Consider the following 23,579-nt stretch of genomic DNA (forward strand, 5'->3'; position numbering starts at 1 on the left):
TGAAAACCACCCAGCACATTACTGGTGCCAAGCTTCCTGCCATAGCAGACCTCCAGTGCAAGCGGTGTCTGCACAGGGCACGCGGGATCATCAGAGACCCTTCACACCCATGCCACAAACTGTTTGCCCTCCTACCATCAGGCAGGCGGTACAGGTCTCTTCGGTCCCACACCAGCAGGCTCAGGAACAGTTTATTTCCCATCCACTGTAACCCTGCTGAACTCTGTGACCCAGAGAACTCTGTGACCCATCCCTTACCACACCCCCCATCCCACCTCTCAGGTCCTTGTTGCACTATGCTTTTGAACTACTCTGACACTGCCTTGCAAAGCCTGGTAATGGAAGTTTCTCAGTTGTTGCAGATACGTGTCTACCTCAGGAACCTCGCCACTGCTATCTCTGCATTTCAGTGGCACATGCACCTAATACATTAATTGTGCTTGCATTTTTGTTTTTACAGTTGTTACACACATGTCTACTTCGGGGAGCTTAGAGCTGCTATCTCTGCATCCCAGTTGCTCATGCTACCCCACTACATTACTCCTTTATTTTCCTCGTTGCACATCTAGACTGCCATTTAGAAATCGTCATTTGTACCCGAAAAACTATTATCCCACTTGTAACATACACTATACTTAATACTTGTAAACTTTTTGCCCTCCTCGATTTGCCTTATTGCACTTTTAGTATTGCAATTTGTACTGCATTTGACTTCATTGCACATCCGCATATTCCACTTATAATTTACATACAGTTGTGCTCAAAAGTTTGCATACCCTTGGAGAATTGGTTATACATGTACCACTTGTAAAGAAAACACAAGTGAGAAGGCAAAACACGTCCTTCATTTCTTATGGGATTCACATTCAACTGTAGGTCAACAGAATGGCACAATCATAAAACAAAACATGGCAACAAAGAAAAAAATTAACTGACCCCTGTTCAAAAGCCTGCATACCCATAGTTTTTAATACTGTGTATTGCCCCCTTTAGCATCAATGACAGCGTGCAGGCTTTTGTAATACTTGTCTATGAGGCCCCGAATTCTTGCAGGTGGTATAGCTGCCCATTCGTCTTGGAAAAATGCCTCCAGGTCATGCAAAGTCTTTGGTCATCTTGCATGAACCGCACGTTTGAGATCTCCCCAGAGTGGCTCCATGATATTAAGGTCAGGAGACTGTGCCATTCCACCTTCACCTTTTTCTGCTGTAAACACAGGAGGATCAACTTGGCTTTCTTCTTAGGGTCATTGTCGTGCTGGAAAGTCCAAGAACGTCCCATGCGCAGCTTTCGTGCAGAAGAATGCAAATTGTCTGCCAGTATTTTCTGATAACATGCTGCATTCATCTTGCCATCAATTTTCACAAGATTCCCCGTGCCTTTAGAACTCACCCCCCCAAAACATCATGAACCACCACCATGCTTCACAATGGGGAAAGTATTCTGTTTACTATAGGGCCTTGTTGACCCCTCTCCAAACGTAGCGCTTATCATTATGATTTAAAAAGGAGTCAAACAACTATGTGATAATAATTGGCTTTATATGATCACTATCCTTAAATAAAATACATTTTTTTTGCATGATCAGTCTTATTTGCCAAATCATTGCCAAAATGTCACGGTTTGTGCCAGGGTACACAAACCTATGAGCAAAACCGTATATTTAATACTTGTAAATACTTGTAAATGTTCTGCCCTCTGCTTGCACTTCTGGTTAGATGCTAACTGTATTTCATTGTACTGTACTTGTACTGTTCAATGACAATAAAGTTGAATCCAATCTAAATCTAAGTAAGGCTCAATACCCCAAAAAGTGTTCTTCCTGGTCGTATTCAGTCAGAAATAATAAATAAAGTTTGACAGTCTGAGGTATATATCAACAATGAAATACAGTAAGTAACTTGCTTTCTGACTAGCGAATAATAACATTTGTTTTCTGTGATGTATACACTTACTGTTCCTGAAAGAACACGTGGTACAATTCATACAATTGTGAACAAAACTGACAGGTAAACACAGGAAGTTCCCATTTATTTGAAATGAGAATTATATTGTGAAAATTAAAATTGTATTTTGAGGAATACAACACTATCATGTTCTTTGTGGTAAACTACACCAATAGTCTTAGTTTGGAGTGTTTTAGAGTAATTTCCCGCTTGCAATGCAGCCTTGCGATAGTGGTATGAATCATTTTCTTTCATGAATTTGGACGATGCTAATGATGCTAATTACAGGCTGGCACAGAGCTGAATAATGGATTATTTGAAAAAATGACCCTACGTGCCTTCAGGAATATCTCTTGGTAAGCAGACAAACTATCCCTTCAACTTTTATTTATTTATTTATTGCACAAAATCATTCACACGCGCTGCATGAACGAAGAAAAGAAAACAACAACAAAAAGAAAGAACAGAGAGAAGAAAATCTTATAATTCCTGTCACTTATTTGTGCACATCAAAAAAAAAGAATTAACAAAATAAAAAATAAAAATATATTTTCACTTACTTTTTAAGTGTGTTAGTCATCATTTTTCTTCAAACATTCCTGTATTTCTTTCTTATACAAATTCTTACATTTACAAACACTTTTGCAACACATTAACTCATTGTCTAAGGTGTTCCACAGTTTAAATCTGTAAATGGATAAACACATCTGTTTTTGTGTAGTTCGTGCAAAGAGAGTTTTAAAATGATATTGCCTTCTAAGGCCATCTTCCTCAGATACAAAAGTAAATAATTTTTGTAAAACCATAGGTAAAACTCTCTGCTTAACTTTCCACATAATAATCAAAATCTTCAAATCAACCAAATCTTTGAATTTTAGGAGTCCAGAAATTACAAATAAACTATTAGTGTGTTCTCTATAGCCTGTCTTGTTGATTATCCTTAATGCTTTTTTATGTAACAAAAACAGAGGTTTTGTGTTAGTAGGGTATGTATTACCCCATACTTCTGTGCAGTAACCAAAATATGGGAGTATTAAGGAATTGTACAACATATAATTGAATAATCTAAAACATTTTTAACTTTATATAAGACCCCAATACTTTTACAAACTTTACTTTTAATATAAGCTATATGATCTTTCCAATTCAATTTATTATCCAAAATAACACCTAAAAATTTCATCTCATTAACTCTTTCAAAATCAGTTCCTTCAATTGCTATATTTATATTTTCTTTGTTGTTTTTTTAAATTACCAAAAATCATGTATTTTGTTTTTTCCAAATTTATTTTGGTCAAACCATTTCTTAATTTTTCCCATTTCTGAAAGATTATTTCCAGAATAAAAAATGTTAGTATCATCGGCAAACATCTAAAACTGTACTTCTTTAGACACTTCACAAAGGTCAATAATAAACAAAATAAAAAGTAATGGGCCTAATACAGACCCTTGTGGAACTCCACATATTATATCTTTTAACTCAGATCTTTGATCATTAATTAGAACAAACTGCTTTCGATTATTAAGATAACTTTTGAGCCATTGATGAGCTAGACCCCTAATGCCATTGTTGTATGATTTTGACAATAGCAGACTGTGATTTATGGTGTCGAATGCTTTACTTAAGTCAATGAAGACCCCCATTGTATGTTGCTTGTTCTCAGTTGCAGATGTAATTTTTTCTATGAGTTCAATTAAAGCCAAAGATGTTGATCTTTTTGCTCTGAAGCCATATTGCTTTTCAGTAATGAATTTATGTTTTTCTAAAAAAATATTTAGTTTTTGAGCAAACCACTTTTCAAGAATTTTAGAAAACTGAGAGAGCAACGACACTGGTCTATAGTTATTGAAATGATGCACATCTCCATTTTTGAAAAGTGGCACAACTTTAGCGATCTTCATCTTCTCAGGAAAGACACCAGAATGTATAGATAAATTAAAAATAAAAGTCAGAGGATTAATAATACAGTCCATGGTCCTTTTTACAATGGTCATGTCCAGTCCATCACTATCAGTAGATGTTTTATTTTCACATTTGCTTACAATAATCGCTATTTCATTCTCCTTAACCTCATCCATGAACATGGACTGCATTATTCTACAGGTATCATTTTGATTCTGGTTAGATGTATCAATTGATTTGGCAATATTCTCCCCAATATTAATGAATTAATTGGCCACATCTATACTATTGTTAATAACGATTTCATTGTCCACAAAATATTCAGGTAACTTAATATGTTGTGAATTTGGTTTTATTATGTTATTTAATATTTTCCATGTTGTTTTCATATTTCCTTTATTATCTTTCAATTGTTTATTGGAATAATCCCTTTTAGTTTCTCTTCAAATTGTCGTCAATTTGTATTTGTATGCTTTGTATTTGTCCTCACAAGTCTTTAAACAATCGATTTTTCTTTTTACATGCTTTAATTAATCCTAATGGCATCCAAGGTTTATCATTTTTAGAGAGTTTCTTTGACAGCTTTAATGGGCAGCATTTATTGTAGCTAGTTATATAGTTGTTTGAAAAGGTTTCATATGCTGTATTCACATCAGTCACAGACACCTGACAAGTCCTGTTGAGAAAGCTCACGCCTAAAGTCATTTATTGTTTTCTCGGTTCTCACTCTAAAATTTGAAGGCTGATGTCAACTCTGGCAAATCTCAGGTTGCATGCCATATAAGGTAAAAACAGGCAAGTGATCGCTTAAGTCATTTATCAATAATCCACTTAGAACAATCATTTGAACATCGTTTGTGACAATAATATCAATTAATGTGGCACACAAGCAGTGATTCTGCTAGGCTGTGTAATTAGAGAAAAAATATATCTAGTTTGCAATGTATCTAAGAAATCTGAAGTAAACTTACATTTAGATCGATTGAGAAAATCAATATTGAAATCACCACTTATTAAAAATGTTTTGTGGTTATTCTGTGTGTCAAATAATTGTTAAAATTTGTCCTGAAAAACATCTATTTTAGATCCTTGAGCTCTGTAAGCAGCAATCACATACAAGCAGCAATCACATTCCTGTTTTTCCCCATATCGATTTCAACAGCTACACATTCAAAGATTCCCTCAATTGCAATAGACATTTTTTCAACAAGTTTGCCTTTCAAATGACTATCGACATACAACGCGACACCACCACCTCTTTTTCCTATTCTATTTACACGGTATAGCTTGTATCCTTCTATTTCAAAGTCCCCACCCTTTTCATTGCTAATCCATGTTTCAGAAAGTGCTATTATTTTGAATCAACTTGTAAATGTAGTAATATAATCCTTCAATTTGTTGAAATTTGCATAAAGACTTCTGATGTTGAAATGAACAAGCGACAGACTGTTCCTTGAATTAACATTCAAATTAAATTCATGGTCTGTATATTTAGAGGTGTCACATATTTCATTCAAACCATGGCTATCAGAGTCCAGGTCTTTATCAAAATCATACATGCTTAGTTCTCTTGTATCAAATCTGTATCAAGTCAGGGTTATACTTATCTAGTTTTAAATAATAACAACTCAAAATATCATCCACAACTGTGTACTACAATAAAACAGTAAAAGAATAGATACATTCTAAATAACATTAATTGTACAGTTGTGTGTCTGTATATTTTATTTGTATTTTTAATGCATAGGCAATTTGTTTTGCTTCTTAATTTCAATCTATTCAGCAGCTGCCTGGGCTGGGCTTCAGGGGATTTAGACCCCAGTATATAATGATCTTGCACCGGGTCTTTTGATGGTCCAATAATATAATTTTTTATGCATTTCGTTTATGTAATACGTAAAAAAATATGATGTATCAGCGTGCTCACGGCAGAGGCGGAGAGCTTGATGTGATATACAAGAAACAAACTGCCAATTCGATGTCACATATGCACATTTATAGAAGCATTCAGCCAAGTAACCAATTTTAACAGTCTTGCGACACCTGCCCTGTCCACAGGTATCTCCCATACATGCTAAAAGCATGAGTTTAAACTAAACAAAAATTGTAATGTGTTGGTCTCATGTTTCATGATTTGAAGTAAAATATCCCAGAAATGTCCCAAACGCACAAAATGTTATTTCCCTATTCAATCGATGAAATTCATAGATTTGGGCCTAATTATTTTCAGTAGACTGGTATAGGAACTGTAACATGTTCTGTTTATAATTTGTTTAAACTGGAGTATGTCGAGGCCTTTAGCCTACTGTAGTTACTGGACGATACCTCTGTTGATTTAACGCGTTGCTTTAGACATTTGTGGTTGTTGGTCTAACCTCAACTGCCCACTGGAGTTTACAGTTGACCAACCACTCATCTTTTTAACCACTACATCACTGTTATTAATAGGGAATTGTTATAATTCATGTAAATGTTATAATGTGATTGTAAAGAATGGGTCAAGGTGGGGATGGGCTGGTTCCAGAAGCGGAGTGTAAGTGGTATTTAGGAGAAGTGAACTCCAGACGGGGCAAGACAAAGGCACAGTCAGAAAGGCAAGGGTCAAAACCACGAGAGGCGAACTATACAAAATCACAGGGCTAAGGAGAATTTAAATCTACAAATTGTTCTAAATAAAATACCAAACAGAAAATAATGGATTGCATAAGTATGCACCCCCTTTAGTCAATATTTGGCACCTTTGGCAGAAATTACAGCCAAACCGATTCTATTTGGAAATTCCAACCCACCTTGAACATTTGGACACAGCAATTTTTGCCCATTCTTCTTTCCAAAATGTCTCTATCTTCATTAACTTCATAAGCTTTCAAGGCCATGATTTAGAGAATCATCTCCATAGCATGATGCTGCTATGAAATGGTGTTCTCAGGATGATGTGGGGTGTTAGCCTTCAGCCAAACAGAGCTTAGCTTTCAGGACAAGTTTCAGGAAAATGTTCAGACCACACAATCTTATTCCATTTGGCCTCACAGTCTCCCACATGCCTTCTGACAAACTCTAGCTGAGATGTAAAGTGTTTTTATGAATGGCAGTATACAGGTACTGGTCATGAAATCTTTTTGAATATCATCAAAAAGTTGATTTATTTCAGTAATTCCATTCAGAAAGTGAAACTTCCACACAGACTGATATATTTCAAGTGTTTATTTCTTTTAATGTTGATGATTATAACTGACAACTAATGAAAATCCCAAATTCAGTATCTCAGAAAATTAGAATATTACTTAAGACCAATACAAAAAAAATATTTTTAGAAATGTTGGCCAACTGAAGGCAGTACATGCTCATACTTTTCAAGTTCATACCTTTCAGTTGGCCAACATATAATATAAAAGTTTCACTTTTTGAATGAAATTACTGAAATAAATCAACTTTTTGATGATATTCTAATTTTATGACCAGCACCTTTACCTTCGGTTTGCCACTCTCCCATGAAGGATACTTTTGTGAAGCACCCAGGCTATTGTTAAAGCATGTTGTGTCATTCACCTCAAAAACGTTAATGCAATCTAGTCTAAGGGGACTACGTAGATATATTACGTTAATCGAAGTAATGTTAGAGTAAGAATCCAGAAATAAAGGGGTAAGGTTATGATTCAAACCCGGGTCCTCCCACTCAGCTTACAGGTGCCCGACCCACTGCTCCAAATAGGAACCCCCTGACAGAGGAAGCGAGTAGTAGTGTTACAACATCAGTATATAACAAGTGATTTTCATTCTAAACCTAAACCAAACTCTAACATTAACCCGAGTGCTGTAATACCTAACCCTAACCAAACCTTAACCTAGCCTTTTTTGTTTTCTAACCTTACCCCAAACCTTAACCCCAGTGCTGTAATACCTAACGGTAACCTAATCGTAACGTTAAAATGCCTTTTTTACATTACTTGTCCCTTGAAATTCATAATCCCTTTGTGGAGCTGTGGGTAGGGTGTCCACCTGTAGAGCTGAACATTGCTGGTTCAAAACACGGCTTGGATGCTTTGTAAAATATGATAGATTGTTGTAACATATGAGATGTTTTAGCCAATTCGTAATGTATTATACGTGTTGGTAGCACATTGTAATGTAACCTAACATAACATATCATACGAAACTGGGTGCCATGTATTTACGTAAAATAGTCTACGTAGTCTCCTGAGATCAGGTTGCATAATGATATCTTTCCAGAGATAATTATTTTAGTTTGAACAATTCCATTAACCTAACCATTTTGATTGGGATTGGGAAGATGAGGTCACTTTTACATCAGGTATGCAGGTTTTTCTTCCATCTTCTAAATTGATAAAGTAGTTGACCATGTTAGCAACCCACTTCACCTACCTGTTGGCTTACAGTTTAACATTTGTAATACACAAATTAGTATGAAGAAATTATACACAGAACGATATTCCAAGGCTCCAGAAGGAACTTCTCAAACACTTCGGTTTTATTTAACTTTTTTTGCAAAACTTACACACAGCACTCTTCTTAAAGTACAAGTATCATAATGGAGTCATGTAGAAAAGTCTGACAAACAATATACTGTATGAAATAAAAATTATCACAGTTCTAATACTCAGTTGTCAAGGTGTAGACACTAACAAGCATAATTTATTTAGGGGAATGTCTCCCAGGAGGAACACAGCCTGACGGGTGAATAAGACAGTTTAGCGAGCTCAAGTTAACATTCAGTTAAATGAATAGTCAGAGCAGTTTGAGTTTTGTCTATATCTTATTTCCTGTTTTACATGGTCCAGGACCATAATATTTTGCTTTCCTTTTCACACCAATCGGTTTCGTTCAAAGAAAGGAAAACACCACTCTGATATATGTTTCAACTTTGCAAGTCTCTGGTCTCGCTATAATCAGATGTCCCGCTTTATTTCGATTTCAGTTATTGATGGAACATCCAAGCCCATATATTAGTCAAAAAGCAATCAGGACGTTTGTATGAACAAAAGGGGCCTCAAACCAGGGCAAAGGTTCACCTTTTAGAGAACCCAAAGCACACAGCCAAGACAATGCAGGAATGGCTTCGGGACAAAATGTATATAAACTGAAGTGATCTGAAAACATTCCTTATGCAAGGTACACGGGCCATCAGAAAATATAGCCTGAAAAGTAGGCGAAAATCTCTGATCTGGGTCCCATACAAGGATGCTAAGGCTGATGCAGAATAAACATTATTATACTATATCCCAATACTGGAACACTGTATGGTTATTGATTCATTAATGACATTTTATAATCACGTTTCTAACCCCTTTCACCAGTGTAGAATGGGTATTCAGTGGTGTCCAATTACAGTTATTCTTGACAGCTTACCATTTCCTGAACGTGTACTACATTTTCTCAAAACACACTTCTCAGAACTCACACAATACTGATTAAAACTGATTTCCCACACAGAATGAAACCTTATACTCCAAACAACATTATCTATCAATATAAATAAAACATTGTCGCCTCAGACACCACATAAAAATGTCTAATACAATGACACTACTAAAATGGAAAAACCAAAAACCAGCAGACACTAGGCACACTATGGAATTAGTTTGAGATCCCTGTAATAGAGCATGAAGCTGCAGAAGCAAGTCACCTCCTTAATGTTTCCAGAGAAATACTTAGAGTTTAAGGTAATGCCAGGGTTCTTTGCACTCTAGGGAAGAAAGACCGTGAAGGCACCAATAATGGTAGAGGGGTCCAGGAGCAGATAGAACTTTGAACAGAGTCAGAGAACCTCTGTCTTCAGCTGCAGATGGTGGGTCAAAATCCAAGAGCCAGATGTCAGCAAGACATGCAGAAATGTGTCACCATCTGGGTTTCAGAAGAGAGAAGTACTTGAGTGTCATCTGCATAGTAATGATAGGAGAGTATATTACGGACCCATGGTACTTTTTGTAAAGGAAGTACAGGTTCTAGATCCAAGCCCTGGGGGGGAACAGTAGTAAGACATCGTGGAGCAGACACTGGTACTGTGAACGTCCCCTGGCATTAGTAGCCCGACAGATGCAATTCAAGTGTGTGCTGAAAAGAAACCCAGCACATAGAGGATGGAGAGAAGGACCTCATGGTAAAGTGTTTGAGGCAGGGAACAGATCTAGGTAGATAAGAACAGAGGATTCTGGGCAATGCGAAAAGCCACAGAGCTGCCTCGGTTGAGTGACATGTCTTGAAGAGATCAGGAGATCATTCAGAAAGAGATGTCAAGAGCGTTGGTCCGAGGCAGCACACTGGAGAATCTGGGAAAGGAATGACACAAGGGCATAACGGTCTGTCGTTCGGAGGGCTGAGGCGTTGGACTGATTTGAGAAGTTGAGAGACTTTGGCCTATGTTCAGGGATGAGTTTAGCCATAATGCTCTATAACACTATATACCCTACTTATTGCAAGAATATAATGGAATATACTGTGTTACGCAATGTAACAAATTAATAATTAAAACAAGACATTGCTTTCCAAATTAAAAAAGATTACATGTGCGAAGTTGGGTAGCTAAGATCTTGTTTTCTGAAACAGTTACTTTTTAAAGACAATTGACAAAGATTAGAATTTAATTTAAACAGATAAAAAGAAATTGTTTGAAATAAGATAATCTCTTCCTTTTGTTCAGATGGGTTTTTATTTTTTTCTGAATACTGTTCTGCCTGGTCTTTGTTTCAAAAGGATTGCACTGAAATTACTTTTTTCCCCATAATGCAAGGACGTCTTTTATTGAGAAGCCTTCTGATTTACTACAATGTTCTTCCCTGTAGTTTGTTTTAAATGGCATCTGAACATTTCTGATGTTCTATATTCAATTATAAGTCCAAATAGACTATAGTCAAATGAGGCATGATGAGATTCAAGTTCCTTTTTGGTCCACTTGACTAAAGAATTAAATGATGTATGTGTTTTGACATAGCTGCTTTTGTTGAGCAGACTGTCTAACTCATCTCCTAAGATTTATGTAATCTTCTGCAGACATTTTATTCCAAACAACAAGGTGTAGCTGAAGTCAAATTATTTCTCAGTTGTTCAGACTTGTTCTGTAAATTAATCCGGGTGGGCTAAGTCGTAGGCTAATGATGATTGACGACTACTCAAACGCTAATTAATTTATTATACCAACTAATTCAAATTGCAGATAATTAGGGCCCTATTAAATGTTTTTTGCCTTTCCATTTCAAGATTTTTGTACTTGCCTGATATTTTATCTTCAGTGAAGCTGCCGAGAAAACACGATTCTAGATTCTTGTGACAAAACCTTCTCATCCATTATCCATTCCATAGGATTTTACCATAATATTTAGATTTTAATAATCCAATCTCAAGAAATGATCCTGAGGCTAATTGTTTTTATGTATGGTTTTCAAATTGGAAGGTTATTTTGAGACTATTTTCATCAGATTTTTCCTCCAAAGCAAAGTACAATGGAATACTTCTGGGAGAAGCATAATCAAAGTCACTGTACGGATCTCTCATTCCATTTCATATTAATCTGGAGCTGAGTAGTGTAGATGTATTGATTGTATAAGTTAGTGAACTGTTGTAAGCTGTTGTAACCAATGTAAATGTATTGATTGTATAAGTTAGTGAACTGTTATAAGCTGTTGTAACCAATGAAACAAAATATTAATTGTTTGTAATATGAGCTGAAACTGAAGGTGCAAGTAGGAGAATGGGAAACCCTGTTCAAGCGGTTGCCGGGGAGAGAAAGATTTAGTATGTCTGTCTTTTGAGAAACAGGAAACAGGTTAGAGACACACACACATAGTCGGACAGACAACACAGAAACCAGAAGGGGGGCTTTGGGCCAACCACAAGGGGGATTGGGCCAATGGCACACTTGCTTTGTAACTTAACGCCTCTATCTTTTGGGCGTAGTGGAAGTATAAAATTATGTTTTGACTGTTGATCCTTAGACATTGCGCGGCGTCACTTGTCTCCGGAAGCTTCTGTAATAAAGGAATATGCGGTACGGTAATTGACCTGACTCCTGGTGTTTTATTCTCCTTTCCAACAAACCAACTCGGGGAAGTGTTAGACTTCAACAGTAGATAAAATATATTTTCTTACTGTTTCTAAGTGTTTTTTCATACTGACTAAACTGACCAAACTCACAGATTTCACCACAAGACCTGACATAGTCAGTGAGTGACAAGTAATTATTGGCTGTAATAATGTATGTTCATGCCATTTCTACAATTAGAATGAACTTTTTCCAAATCCAAATGTATGCTATGGTAACACAGTTTTGTCCATAAACATGAAGAACTTGGAGAACTGATGCTGTCTTTTAAGAATGTGAGATGTTTTCTGTGTGATCTCTATTCAATAATGTATGCACAATTGCACTGTCTTTCTCTGGGCTTCCACTGAATCTGCATTGTTGTCTTCCCCCCACACATAGCTTGATAGATTGGTCCATGGTTTGTTTTGATTTGGGTCACACCTTCAGAGCAGTAAAATGGAATGAAACTGTCTTTTTTGTATTTTTTACACTCTCCCCCTCAATGGAATCTTTTCTCTTTTCCTGGGCTGCTACCCAAGTAGATATCTATTTGTTCATGCTTTATTTTGTAACATAAAATGTTACATACAAAACATGATTAATAATGTTGTGTTTATTTAGGGGTAGGCATCTCAATTCTGTTAATAACAAATTAATGGTGAAGTTCAAAAATTTTCATTTGACCAAAGTAATAACTGTGGTTATTTAAAAAAGGATCCTGAAACAACTTACAGGGGTTTAAATACAAAGAATCCTAAAGAGATCCTATTTTTAAAGATTGATTACTGTGAACATTTCATGTAAGTTTTCAGGATCAATCTGGCGTGCAAAACTAGTCAACACTGGCATCATTAAAGCATCAAAGTCTCTCAACAATGTTATGGCAATGAGCTTTTTCAGCAATAAACAATATCAGCAATGTTATGGTTATGAGTTTGGGCATTACTAATGATGACTAACAACAATGTTATGGTAATGACCTTTTGCAGCACTAGATACTAGAAACAATGTTATGACATTGACCTATTACAGTACTAATGACTCTCAACAATGTTATTAAAATGACCCGTTGCAGCACTAAATACTCTCAATGTTATGACAGACCTGTTTCAGTGCTAATAACTCTCACCAATGATACTGTAATGACCTGTTGGTTTGATTATCACTTTAAAATGTGTTATGGTAACCCGTTACAGAAAAAAAGGTCCCTTCACATTACTGTCTGATTGCATTTGACCTACATGGTTTTCCATCTCCAAGTAATTTTCTCTCAACTGAATAATCTGTTCACTAACAACAGGCCAGTGAAAATGTAATTAGGTTTTTTACCTGTCATTATACAGTGTCAAATTAAAATAATACATTCTGGATACAGCATCTGATATATCTGAGAGAAATGTTAAGCGATTTTACGATGATATGATTTCATTTCTTGGTCCGTTCAGAGGTAGGAGGTTATGAATGAGAAACCAGTTTAGCTGCATTTCATTCATCATAGAACATTGATTAAAAAAGGGACAAAAGTATGGTCGACCTTGCTTGCCCAGTAAACAACCCGACTGTTGTTCTGATTTATTTAGTGATTGATCTAGGAGATTGTGAAGCTGCCGCCCTTGGGTTTGACTCATTCCAAATGGAATAATAATGCTGATGTCAAAATAAAGGAACAACAAGTGGCCTCTGCTTCTAATGTCGGTACACAAACAATTTGCATCACTTTTTTAGATATTTCTATCCTCAATTTGTACGACTTCTATATGGCATACAAATATATTGTGATTTTACAACATTACTCAAGTTTTTGCAGTGGTAACAGTTCTAATTAAATTTGAAGCACTATCACTGAACAATAAAGAGAATCAATCTATTGTATGTATTCAACATAAAAGGTCCAGTGAGAGAACTCAATTGGTCAAGATTAAATCATATTAAATGAATAAGAAATTAGATTCATTTTCTAAATAATGCCAGTTTTGCAAGAGTGCTTGTGTCTCTAAATTCCGTGGTTTCTAAAAAGATGAACTGGGACCCCCAGGTGAATTCATGTTAAAACTTCTTGGGGTCCCTGTTAATGAGATCCATTCAGCTTCCAATATCCAAAACGGCACCCTGTTCCCGGTATGTCAAACCCTGTTCCTGAAGGGCTCCTGTTTTTAAAAGCTGGTTGCTAAACACGATCATAAAAATTATAATAATTTAAGCATAAATCTACAGGAAGTGAGCACATCAAGAACAGGTTTGTGAAGCGCTGCTTTATGCAGTACACAATGTTTGGATGACACAATTGTTTTTTGTTTTCTTGGCAGCTCATTAGACACTCCCGAAGGCTGTCACACATATCAGACGAACAAATGTGAGTAAATCACTTCTCCTTTGTACAAACTCCTACTAACAAGAGTTGTTACATTCTATCCATTGAACATTTAAATGTGCCATGTCTGTCACAAGCAAGAGGAAGTTTAACAGCTGAGGAGTCAGCTAAAGAGTTTTGTTGGTTATTAACATATCATATTCACACTTACTCCAAGGAACTCGTGCGGACTCCCACTTGGCTCAGGCATGATTAAAGCCATGCAACAAGGGATCCAGAACAGTGAGGCAGTAAACAAAACAAGTTGTCATTCCAGACTTCATACTGTTGAAGTGTACGTTTAGTTGACAACAGAACATCTGCTTATCCGTACACAGAAAGTCACGTTAAGTCAAGGCGTGACAGTAATCAGCCAACGGGCTCACAGCAGAGGTACGACCGGAAGTGTTTTGAGATGAGATGAGACCGAGTCTGTAACATCATGAACAATAGACTATCAAATGCTGCAATGAATAATTTAATTACTCTCCCTTGACAACCGGGTAAACAATCATTATTTCAACCACTATATGAAAGGGCTGATTTCTAACAATACCGACAGTCCAATCTTGCTGGGAGTTGCAGCCATCAGGCTAGTATAAACATTTTTGACTAATGTGACAAACAAAATAAATACTATCCTGTCTGTTGGGAGTCTCAGGTTGCATTCAAATAGACAGTCATGGCTTTGACAAAATCTATGAGATAGAGACACACACACACACACAGAATTATTGTGTACATGGCCTCCATAGTCCAGCATATTACTTGGAGTTCCTTGAAGAAGCCACACATAAAGCTTTGCCCATTCCCTAAAAATACACGTCCTTTCTCCCACACTCCGGGACCCAATACAATGCTAGAGCTACAAATTGGAAAGAGGAAGTATAGAGGCTATCCACCATTACAATGTCGCTTTATCAGTTCTCGTTGGTGTCTGTCCCTACTGCCTCTTAAAGGTTGTCGTATAAAAACAGAAAAATGCTGAGGAAACATTCAACGATCTGAACGAGGCTAAGTCGCTCTTTACACACTGGCTTTTTTGTTCAGTCAATCGTTTATGCACAGCTACACCATGATTGGTGTCTCAATTGAAACCATTTTACATAAATAGGCACTGCTCTGATCAAGGCCCAGAAGTCAAATGTAGTGTACTAATTAGGGAAATAGGGTGCAAGTTTGGACTCATGGTAAGTTCTGGTTATATCCAAAAGATGTTTCTCTTCTCCTTTTTATTGAGCCGCACCAATCCAAAAGAAGTAGTGAACCAGTCAAAGTTAATACCCATTAGGTAGGTCTTCAGACAGCGATGGAGAGAAAAACAAGTCGAGAAGGACACCATTTGAGACTATGGAGATCTTCATGACATCGTACCTGATGGGGATGGAGACGCAGTTTCCTGTGCTTCTGAAGTGGACAACAGAAGGCAGCCAGGCGAGAAGGTGATGTCATCAAGACAGATGTCACCCCTGGATGTCACCACCTTGACATAGAGAAGAATAACATAATTTTCACTGGGATAGGAATTCACACAAAATGCAAGTTTTACACACACACACACACACACACACACACTCTATCTAAAAGAACCCAAGCCACAAGTATTCAACTCGATGGGTGGTTGGTTGGTGTCCCTTTGGTCTAGTGACACTGTGGTCCTAACCGGGGGAGGCCCCAAACAGGGCCCGACAGGCAGTAAGTCAATCCACCCACATTGCCAAGCATCAAGCATCACATTGCCATAGCCTCTATTGATGCTTGGCAATGTGGGTGGATTGACTTACTGCCTGTCGGGCCCTGTTTGGGGCCTCCCCCGGTTAGGACCACAGTGTCACTAGACCCCCCCGTCTCTGTCCCAATGTTTTACGCTGCTATATTATTGTGCCAGAGGAATAGGGTCAGTTCTCCTTCTCCATTGTAAATCCTTGTAAATCTAAGGAATGCGCTTTCTACATTTTCCTTGACTGCTGCTACATTGGCCCACACCTCCAGAATACCAGGCTTGAAAAACTCTTTGCTATCCCTGTCCAAAGTCCTCCTGGTTGTGTTGCAAATCAAGACGATACCTGATGATTCCAGCTGCCACTCTGCTGACTATCCCCTCCCCCTCCATCGGGTCATGCTTCTGACCTGGATTAGGTTTATATGACTCTGGACACAGCCCACATGCATTTACTAATTATTACAACTTTTACTCTTAAAACGTTCGCCTAGCACCACCAGAAGAGGACTGGTAACCCCTCTGGGCCTGGTTCCTCTTTAGGTTTCTTCCTAAATGTCTGCCCCTTTTAGGGAGTTTTTCCTAGCCACTGTGCTTCAACACTGTTGCTTGCTCCTGGGGTTCCATGTTTTGTAAAAGCACTTTGTGACAACTGCTGATTCATTGATTGATTGATTGATGTCCATTACCTTGCCCTCAAATGTGACCTGGAAATGTTCCCGAGACGTCAGCTGGATGTCCTTCCTCTGCCAATAGTTCCCCTGGTCTCCGGTCAGGTTGAGGAGGAGGTGATGATCCGAGCCAGTGACTCGGAACACACTGAGAGTACCAATGCCTTCTCCTGACATGTGTATGTAGAAGCTGATCTGGAGAAGGGAAGAGACAGGATCTTGTCAAACACATTGAAATTTGGTAAACAGAGAATTCTTGAAATAAACATACTGGTATCAGCCTTTAAGTGGGTACAGTGGCCTCAGGAGATTTTAGAAGGGTGGTTAGTGTTTTTGAGATAGAGAAGGCAACCTCCTAACCGGGAATGACATGAACAAAGTAAATACATTGCTAAGCATGCAGAGTGACATTGTACCATTACACACAGCACATCATGGTTACCACACAATGGTTGGTCATAGCATGGTATGGGTTCTCTGACCACTGGCTGAATTAGTGAACAGTACAGTCTCAGCGCAGTCTCAGAAATACCAAAACCTTTCAGGACTGACCAACGTTTTCTCATTAAAGTCAAGTTGATCTACCCGACTTGGTCCTAAGTGATATTCAATCAAGTCTGGGATGTAAGTCAAGTCTGCAAAAGTAAAACAAACCAGAACCGGGATCCAAGCTTTTGGCATTCCCTTTTCACCGCACCAATGAGTATGACGTTCTTTCCAACAACCTCTCCTCGCATGAAAGCAAATCAAGAGTTCGGCTGTACACACTAAGGTAATTCGTTGTGAATAAGAAATAAAAAAGACAGTCATCCCTGTAGCACAGTTGCTTTTTTTCCCCATTTCCTCCTAATTCCCTTGTTCACTATGACTTGCCCACGAAGTCAGCCGCTCAAAGCGCAGAGTGGTAATGAGTTCTACAGGGGTATTGTACCAAATGCAACCATATGCTGGAGAGCGTAAGGTACAGTAGGGAGGGAGGAGAGAGAGAATGAGGCAGGCGAAACAATGAAAAGCCTCAGGAGAGAACCATGGCTTCTACACCTTAGCCTCTCTTCTCATCCTCCTTTTGCTCAGTTTAATTGGCGGTTGATGGCGGCATTTGTGATTGATTGACATCCAGTTCCACACTGACTAACAGGCGGACCAATGTGAGGTCAGTCAGAGAGAAGACTCAATTTGCTGATTTGCATATACATACAGAGAGAGGCAACTGCCCAGGCCTTCAAACAGTTGAAATGCATGGTCGTACATTGTGGTTTGTGATTAGGACAATGGGCAAAACTGCAATAAAAATGTTCAAGCTCATTTTATAATGTGTGAACATGTTTATAATGGTTGCATACTTATTATATTATTAAATATGTTTTAATACATTAATAACAATTTGCAAGCATAATACATTTTCAGTCCATTTATGACTATCAATATTTTGTAGTGAAATAAAAACAGCATTTGCGGATATGTTTTGTGCTCTCTCTGAGCACTGGTATGGTTGCCACGCCAAAAATGTTTTGTAGACATGTAAACTGAGGTCCACAAAGATAAATCAATTGAGAGCAGGATCATTTAGTCTGACCAATCAGTTTCCTCTGCCAAAACCAAACCATTCATCAATCAAACCATCCACAGCAGTTTTAATGAAGGTTACTAATGCAATTTATATCCACTTCATGAATCAGATAGCCACAGTAGTTCTTTGTTATCCTCTTGTTATCCAAACTCAGAAGGTAGCTAATTAGCTAGCTAGCTACATACAGTAGTTACAATAGCTAACTTCAGCTGCTGTAACCAATTATTTCCAATTGTTTGAATGTACTGGCATCACACTTCACATAATTCACAAACTGCTATTATATCTTTTCACACACAGAATAATAAAAAAAGGTATGTCTTTATTTATTTTGGTCTCTTGTAAAAATAGACTTTTTACAGGTGCTCCAGATGGCCAGTCCGTCATGGGTCAGAATAAAATTTTTGCCATTAGCATCGCAATGCAGAGGTTGATTATAACTGCATGTCAGACCATTGGACAGAAATGGTAAGAAAAGGGGAATGTTGAACTTTTTGGCACACATGTACAAGCGATCCATGTGCATATATTTGTGCATTGATGTTGTAGATGTGATGGAGGCATTATGCTGACTCTAGGCTTTAATGGTGCTTTATTCCAACTCTAATGAACTACAAATGAACCAAATCAATTCCAGTCCCATAACTTCCACCTATGGACGTACTGATCAGGTGTCCCAACCATCTGGACCCAATAAATCCCCACATCACCCTTTGACCTGTTGTCTATGTTGTTGCCCTGACATGGAGCTTTGAGCTTACAGTACCTTGCACTCTTTGCTCCTGCGGCTGAAAAGGGGTCCTGAGATTCGGGCAACATCTCCAGTTGCCTGAGGGAAAGAGCTCTTTGCGTAGAGGTAGTGGCCTGATGGGTCCCTCATTGTGTGGTCAGTGGCAGGCCCAGTGCCGAAGGTAGACGTGCTGCCGGCTTTGATAAGCCAATTGAAATTGTCCTCCCGGCACTGGCGCCAGGAGCAGAGGTCAAACTCGAAGTTGCAGCGTCCGCTGAAGCCCTCTTTAAGGAAGAGGGAACACGTAGGAGGGACAGGCAAAGTTTATTAATAAAATGTAGCTTGGTTGATACAGCATGGCGCTTGAAACAGCAAAGGTTGTGGGTTTGATTCCTATGGGGGACCATGTCAGAAATGTGTGCACTCAGTACTCTAGCTCTAGATAAGTGGGTCAGCTAAATTATTAAAATTGTAACATATTCTGTAACTGGTATGTAACGGAGTGGAGACCAGACTAACACACTGCTAGAGTGGAGACCAGACTAACAAATGAAACAATTCTTATGCCTGAATTTATTCTGCATGAAATTAATCAACACCAGGATTGCCACCACAGTGTTGGGTATAGGGGCAAGTGGTTCGTAGGTGAGGGATGCTCTCACTGCCTTCATGGCTAAGTTCAAGCCATTGAATGTTATAAAGTCTCAGACACAGCGGCAGTGTCATGGTAATTTGCATTTGACCACATTGATGCTAACGTTTTGATGATTCAAACTTCATGTTTCAACTCTGACCTATTCATTTAAATTGTTATGTCTAAGGTTAAACTGGGAGTTAGGTCATCGAATTAGAAGTTGTCCAGCAAACGGTAGTGAAATAAAATAGAAACTGCGGAGTCTAATCGAGGGACTTGTTTTCTCAAGGTTGAGAGAGAACAACCTATTCTGCTTTCTTACGTCAACAACACAGTGGTCATTCGTCGAAGCATCTCACACTGTGGATGACTATCTGACCTCTTCACTTTTTAACTCAGTTTAACCACCAACGGTGAACACAGAAATCGCAACGAAATCCCCTGCATGTTTTTATTTTCATCCGAGCAGAGGAAGGGCCTCACTCACTGCAGATGTAGGGGTCCTCGTCAGAGCCGTCCCCGCAGTGGTCGATGAAGTCGCACAGGTTGTCCTGGGGGATGCAGTGTCCGTTGGAGCAGGTGTACTCTTCAGGTCCACAAGGCTGCTCGGGGATAAGGGGAGGGGTGCAGTTCTGGAAGGTGATGTCATCCACAACCACGTCTCCCATGTAGCTGATCCCACGCTTGGCCCGTAAGATCACCTGAATGACAAGACCAGGATCGGGGTCAGTCCTCGGGCATGGCAAACATATTCACCAACAGCTGGTTCTGGGCATTAATTCTTTCACTTGGTATCCAACTAAGACCTTGACAGCCAGGTGAGGTTTTATTTACTTGAAAAGCAAATGGGATGCCAGTGACCTGCTGTTTTTTGCAAGGCTTTTATTGACAGAAGGAATTAGAGGGAGACGGGTGAGTTGGAAACACAAAGGTGAAATATGGAGATGGGTTTTGGACCCTCTAGTCTCCAGCAGGGAGTCGTGTACGTACATAGAGCCAGGGACCAAACCCAATTTTTTTTAATTCTAATTACTTAATTGCATTTACCCAGTGTCCCAGGTCTAAATCGGCTCCAGGTTAGAGGTCTTATACAAACACCAGCAGTACTCAGGGTCCAAGTTCTCTAAATCTTAAAAATTAATTATAGTAATGCATGTAAAGTATCATATTCGCAATAAATAATAGAGACTAATTTGGTGTCATCTTCCCTATAATCCTACTAAACGAGAGAACATAAACAACAACTAGCTCAACTTCCCAAAGGTCAGTGTGCACAATAAATGGAAAAGGGTGCAATTTGGGATGTAAGTCCCCAACCGCATGTTACTCAAGTCTTATCCTCCATATTGCTGTGCCATGAATTCACCATGAGAAAGAACCTCGGGTGATTAACTACTTTAGTGGGAGAGGGAAAGGGCACTGACAGAGCCTGCGATGGCGAGGAAGAGGCGTTTGAACAGTGCAGTGCTAAAGGGCACTTAAGACACTGATTGCTCCATCTGAATGGCTGATCCGAGTGAGCCCTGCTGACAAAGGTTAATGGACATCTGTACACATCCTCAAAGGTCAGGTGATTTGTTGCTAAAATGGCTATTTCACTGTTGACAGTGGGCCTTTGTCTGGTTCCTGGTGGGCCTACTGGGGGATGGCAGGTACCCTTGCAGTTTAAGGATCTGGCCGTTAACCAAAATGTTGCTGGATCAAACCCCAATCGAAAATCTCTCCTTTCTTGGAGAAGGACAGGGACAGTTAGTTGCATTGTGGCTGCTCAAAACACACGTCCAGTTTGGAGGGGTTGAATGCCAAAGCAAAATAAAGGTTTGGACATGTGTGAAAACAAACATGTGTGCAAACAGACAGCTATCTCCTTTCCTTTTCCCTGTGTTTAAGGGAACTCAACTCTGGACAGCACGCGGTGATAAACTGCAATGTTTTCCTAGGTAATTTCTGTCTATGGAGATTCTTCTGGCCATTGCTTTTGCATTGCTTGTGGTGGTTTCAGCAGGGTATCAGTAGCACACTTTGTGACCACTGTTGATGTAAAAAAGTTGCATTACATTAATTAATGTGATTGATGTTTGACACCACAGAGAATAAATCTGAAAGCAATTTGAAATCCTATCGGTGCCACTGTCAGGCATAAGTTGCAAACAGCCCCCTGATCAACATGAACATAAATCGAACATTTAAAGGCATGGAAAAGCATGAAACACTCCAAAACACCTGTGACAGATTGACTTATGGGTGTGGTTCTCTCAGAGAAAAAAATATTCACAGACCTGGACGTCATGGCAAATTCCCAGAAAAACTTCTCCACGTCTCCATTTGTTGCCTTGGTTACCCGTCTGAGACCACACTTCATGGGAAATGTTTCCATACTTTAGTAACACCTGTGAATTAATCAAAACAGGGCATGAAGATTTCTCCCATTGTTATTAAAACCAACCAAAAACCAAGGCCATTAGCTTTTTTCTATAGGGTAATGCCCCTGTGATGACAAATCAGTCATTAGTTTTCATCTACATATAACATGATAATGTTTTGAATGAATGGTTCAGCACATACAGCTTCAGAAAAAATTCAGAGACCACTGCAAATTGAACATTGTCATATTTAAAGCACCAATTCTATCAAATTCACTGTAGTGTTGGCACCCTCTGTCAGACATTAATAAACCATACTCCATTCAACAAGGCACAAGGCACATCTCGTGTCTGTATTAAACAAATACAGACACGAGAAAGTACAGTATGTGAACTCCATTTTCAATATTTTTTTGTTTGTTTTCACGTTTAACATCTGACATAACAGGTTTAAATTGACCAATTCCATAGGCTGGTTAAGAAGAAACCATGCATGTAGTAAAAAAAAATTAGAATGGAATTAGTGAAGGAGCAAAATTAAGTGAACCCCAGGTTGAATTGGTTAAATTAAGTGGGTAAGTAGAATCAGGTGGTTACATTTGGACCAAATGAACCAATCAAAGGACATAATTCTTTTTTTAAATAGCATATATTAAAAAAACATCACAGATTATTTTAACAAAACAAATCTCATGCAGTTTATTTTGATGATACCAAATGATAAAATATATATGGTGCTCATCCACCTGCAGGGTTCCCACAGTGAAGCCGCTCATGTGGTACCAGAATCCCAGGGTGCACTGGGGTCCAGTGGAGGAGATGACAGGAGTCTGGAGGTCGGTGGTGTGACCGAAACCACCGTTGGAGCTGTCTGCATACATGTACCAACCCTCTGGAGTGCCACTAGAGGAAAAACGAGAATTGAGATTTGAGTTTCAGAGCTGCATTTTGAAACAGGCAGTATGACGATTGGAGTATCTGACCAGTAACCCAAAAATATTCTAAGATATAATCCCCAAATCAGCAAGGTAAAGAATTTGCAGAATAACAATGATACAAAACAAATAGAAATAAAAAATAAATGAGTGAACAGGCTTTTACATACACAAAAAAGTATACACCCTGAAATGTTGGCTTTTTAACAAATGTGGACATGTGGATATGTAATCTTCACTTCAACACGACAAGGTAACCTAATTTAACAAATGACACTGAGATTTTACTTTGCAACCATTAATATATAAAAAATCTACAGAAATGCTTTTTCATAGTGTGGAAAACAGAGTGTTTTTTGAAAATGAGGAGCCATGTACAACTGATTATCTTCATTATGATTTGTGTATTAATTGCATTATGAACACCAAAAACCCCAGTAACAATTCTATTCTGTTTATTGACTGGAAACCTGCTAAACTGCTATCCAAAATCCAGTGCAATAAATGGACTGTTAGACAAGGCTGTAAGTGTCTTAGAATGGGAAAGGTTGTCATGTCCCTAGGAGGTAATTGTGGCCTCAAACTATCTTATCTATAGGCACAGCTACAAATGACTTCAAGGTAAAGTTGGTGAGGTATGTTAGCTAAACGGCAACAACGTGATTGTAGAACAACGCATGGCCTTTTGCTGATTGTCTTGTTCTCGTGAGATCAATAAA

At 38.5% G+C, this 23,579-nt stretch overlaps 1 protein-coding gene across 5 annotated transcripts in view; it reads right to left on the bottom strand.

Moving 5' to 3' along the window:
- Nucleotides 1-23,579, bottom strand: part of malrd1 (MAM and LDL receptor class A domain containing 1) — a 93,514-nt gene that overhangs the window by 48,183 nt on the left and 21,752 nt on the right. For all 5 annotated transcript variants that reach the window (XR_002196502.2, XR_002196503.2, XM_020044867.2 and 2 more), the window contains exons 15-20: nt 22,672-22,828; nt 21,842-21,952; nt 20,050-20,263; nt 18,965-19,212; nt 16,647-16,823; nt 15,612-15,720 (exon numbers count right to left, since the gene is read on the bottom strand). Coding sequence is in view for 3 of the 5 variants with exons in the window: in XM_020044867.2 (XP_019900426.2) it covers nt 15,612-15,720; nt 16,647-16,823; nt 18,965-19,212; nt 20,050-20,263; nt 21,842-21,952; nt 22,672-22,828 (1,016 nt within the window). In the remaining 2 variants the exon portion in view is untranslated. The remainder of the gene's footprint in view (nt 1-15,611; nt 15,721-16,646; nt 16,824-18,964; nt 19,213-20,049; nt 20,264-21,841; nt 21,953-22,671; nt 22,829-23,579) is intronic.

Source organism: Esox lucius, chromosome 21 (genome assembly GCF_011004845.1).
Source record: "Esox lucius isolate fEsoLuc1 chromosome 21, fEsoLuc1.pri, whole genome shotgun sequence".
Classification (NCBI taxonomy): Eukaryota; Metazoa; Chordata; class Actinopteri; order Esociformes; family Esocidae; genus Esox; species Esox lucius.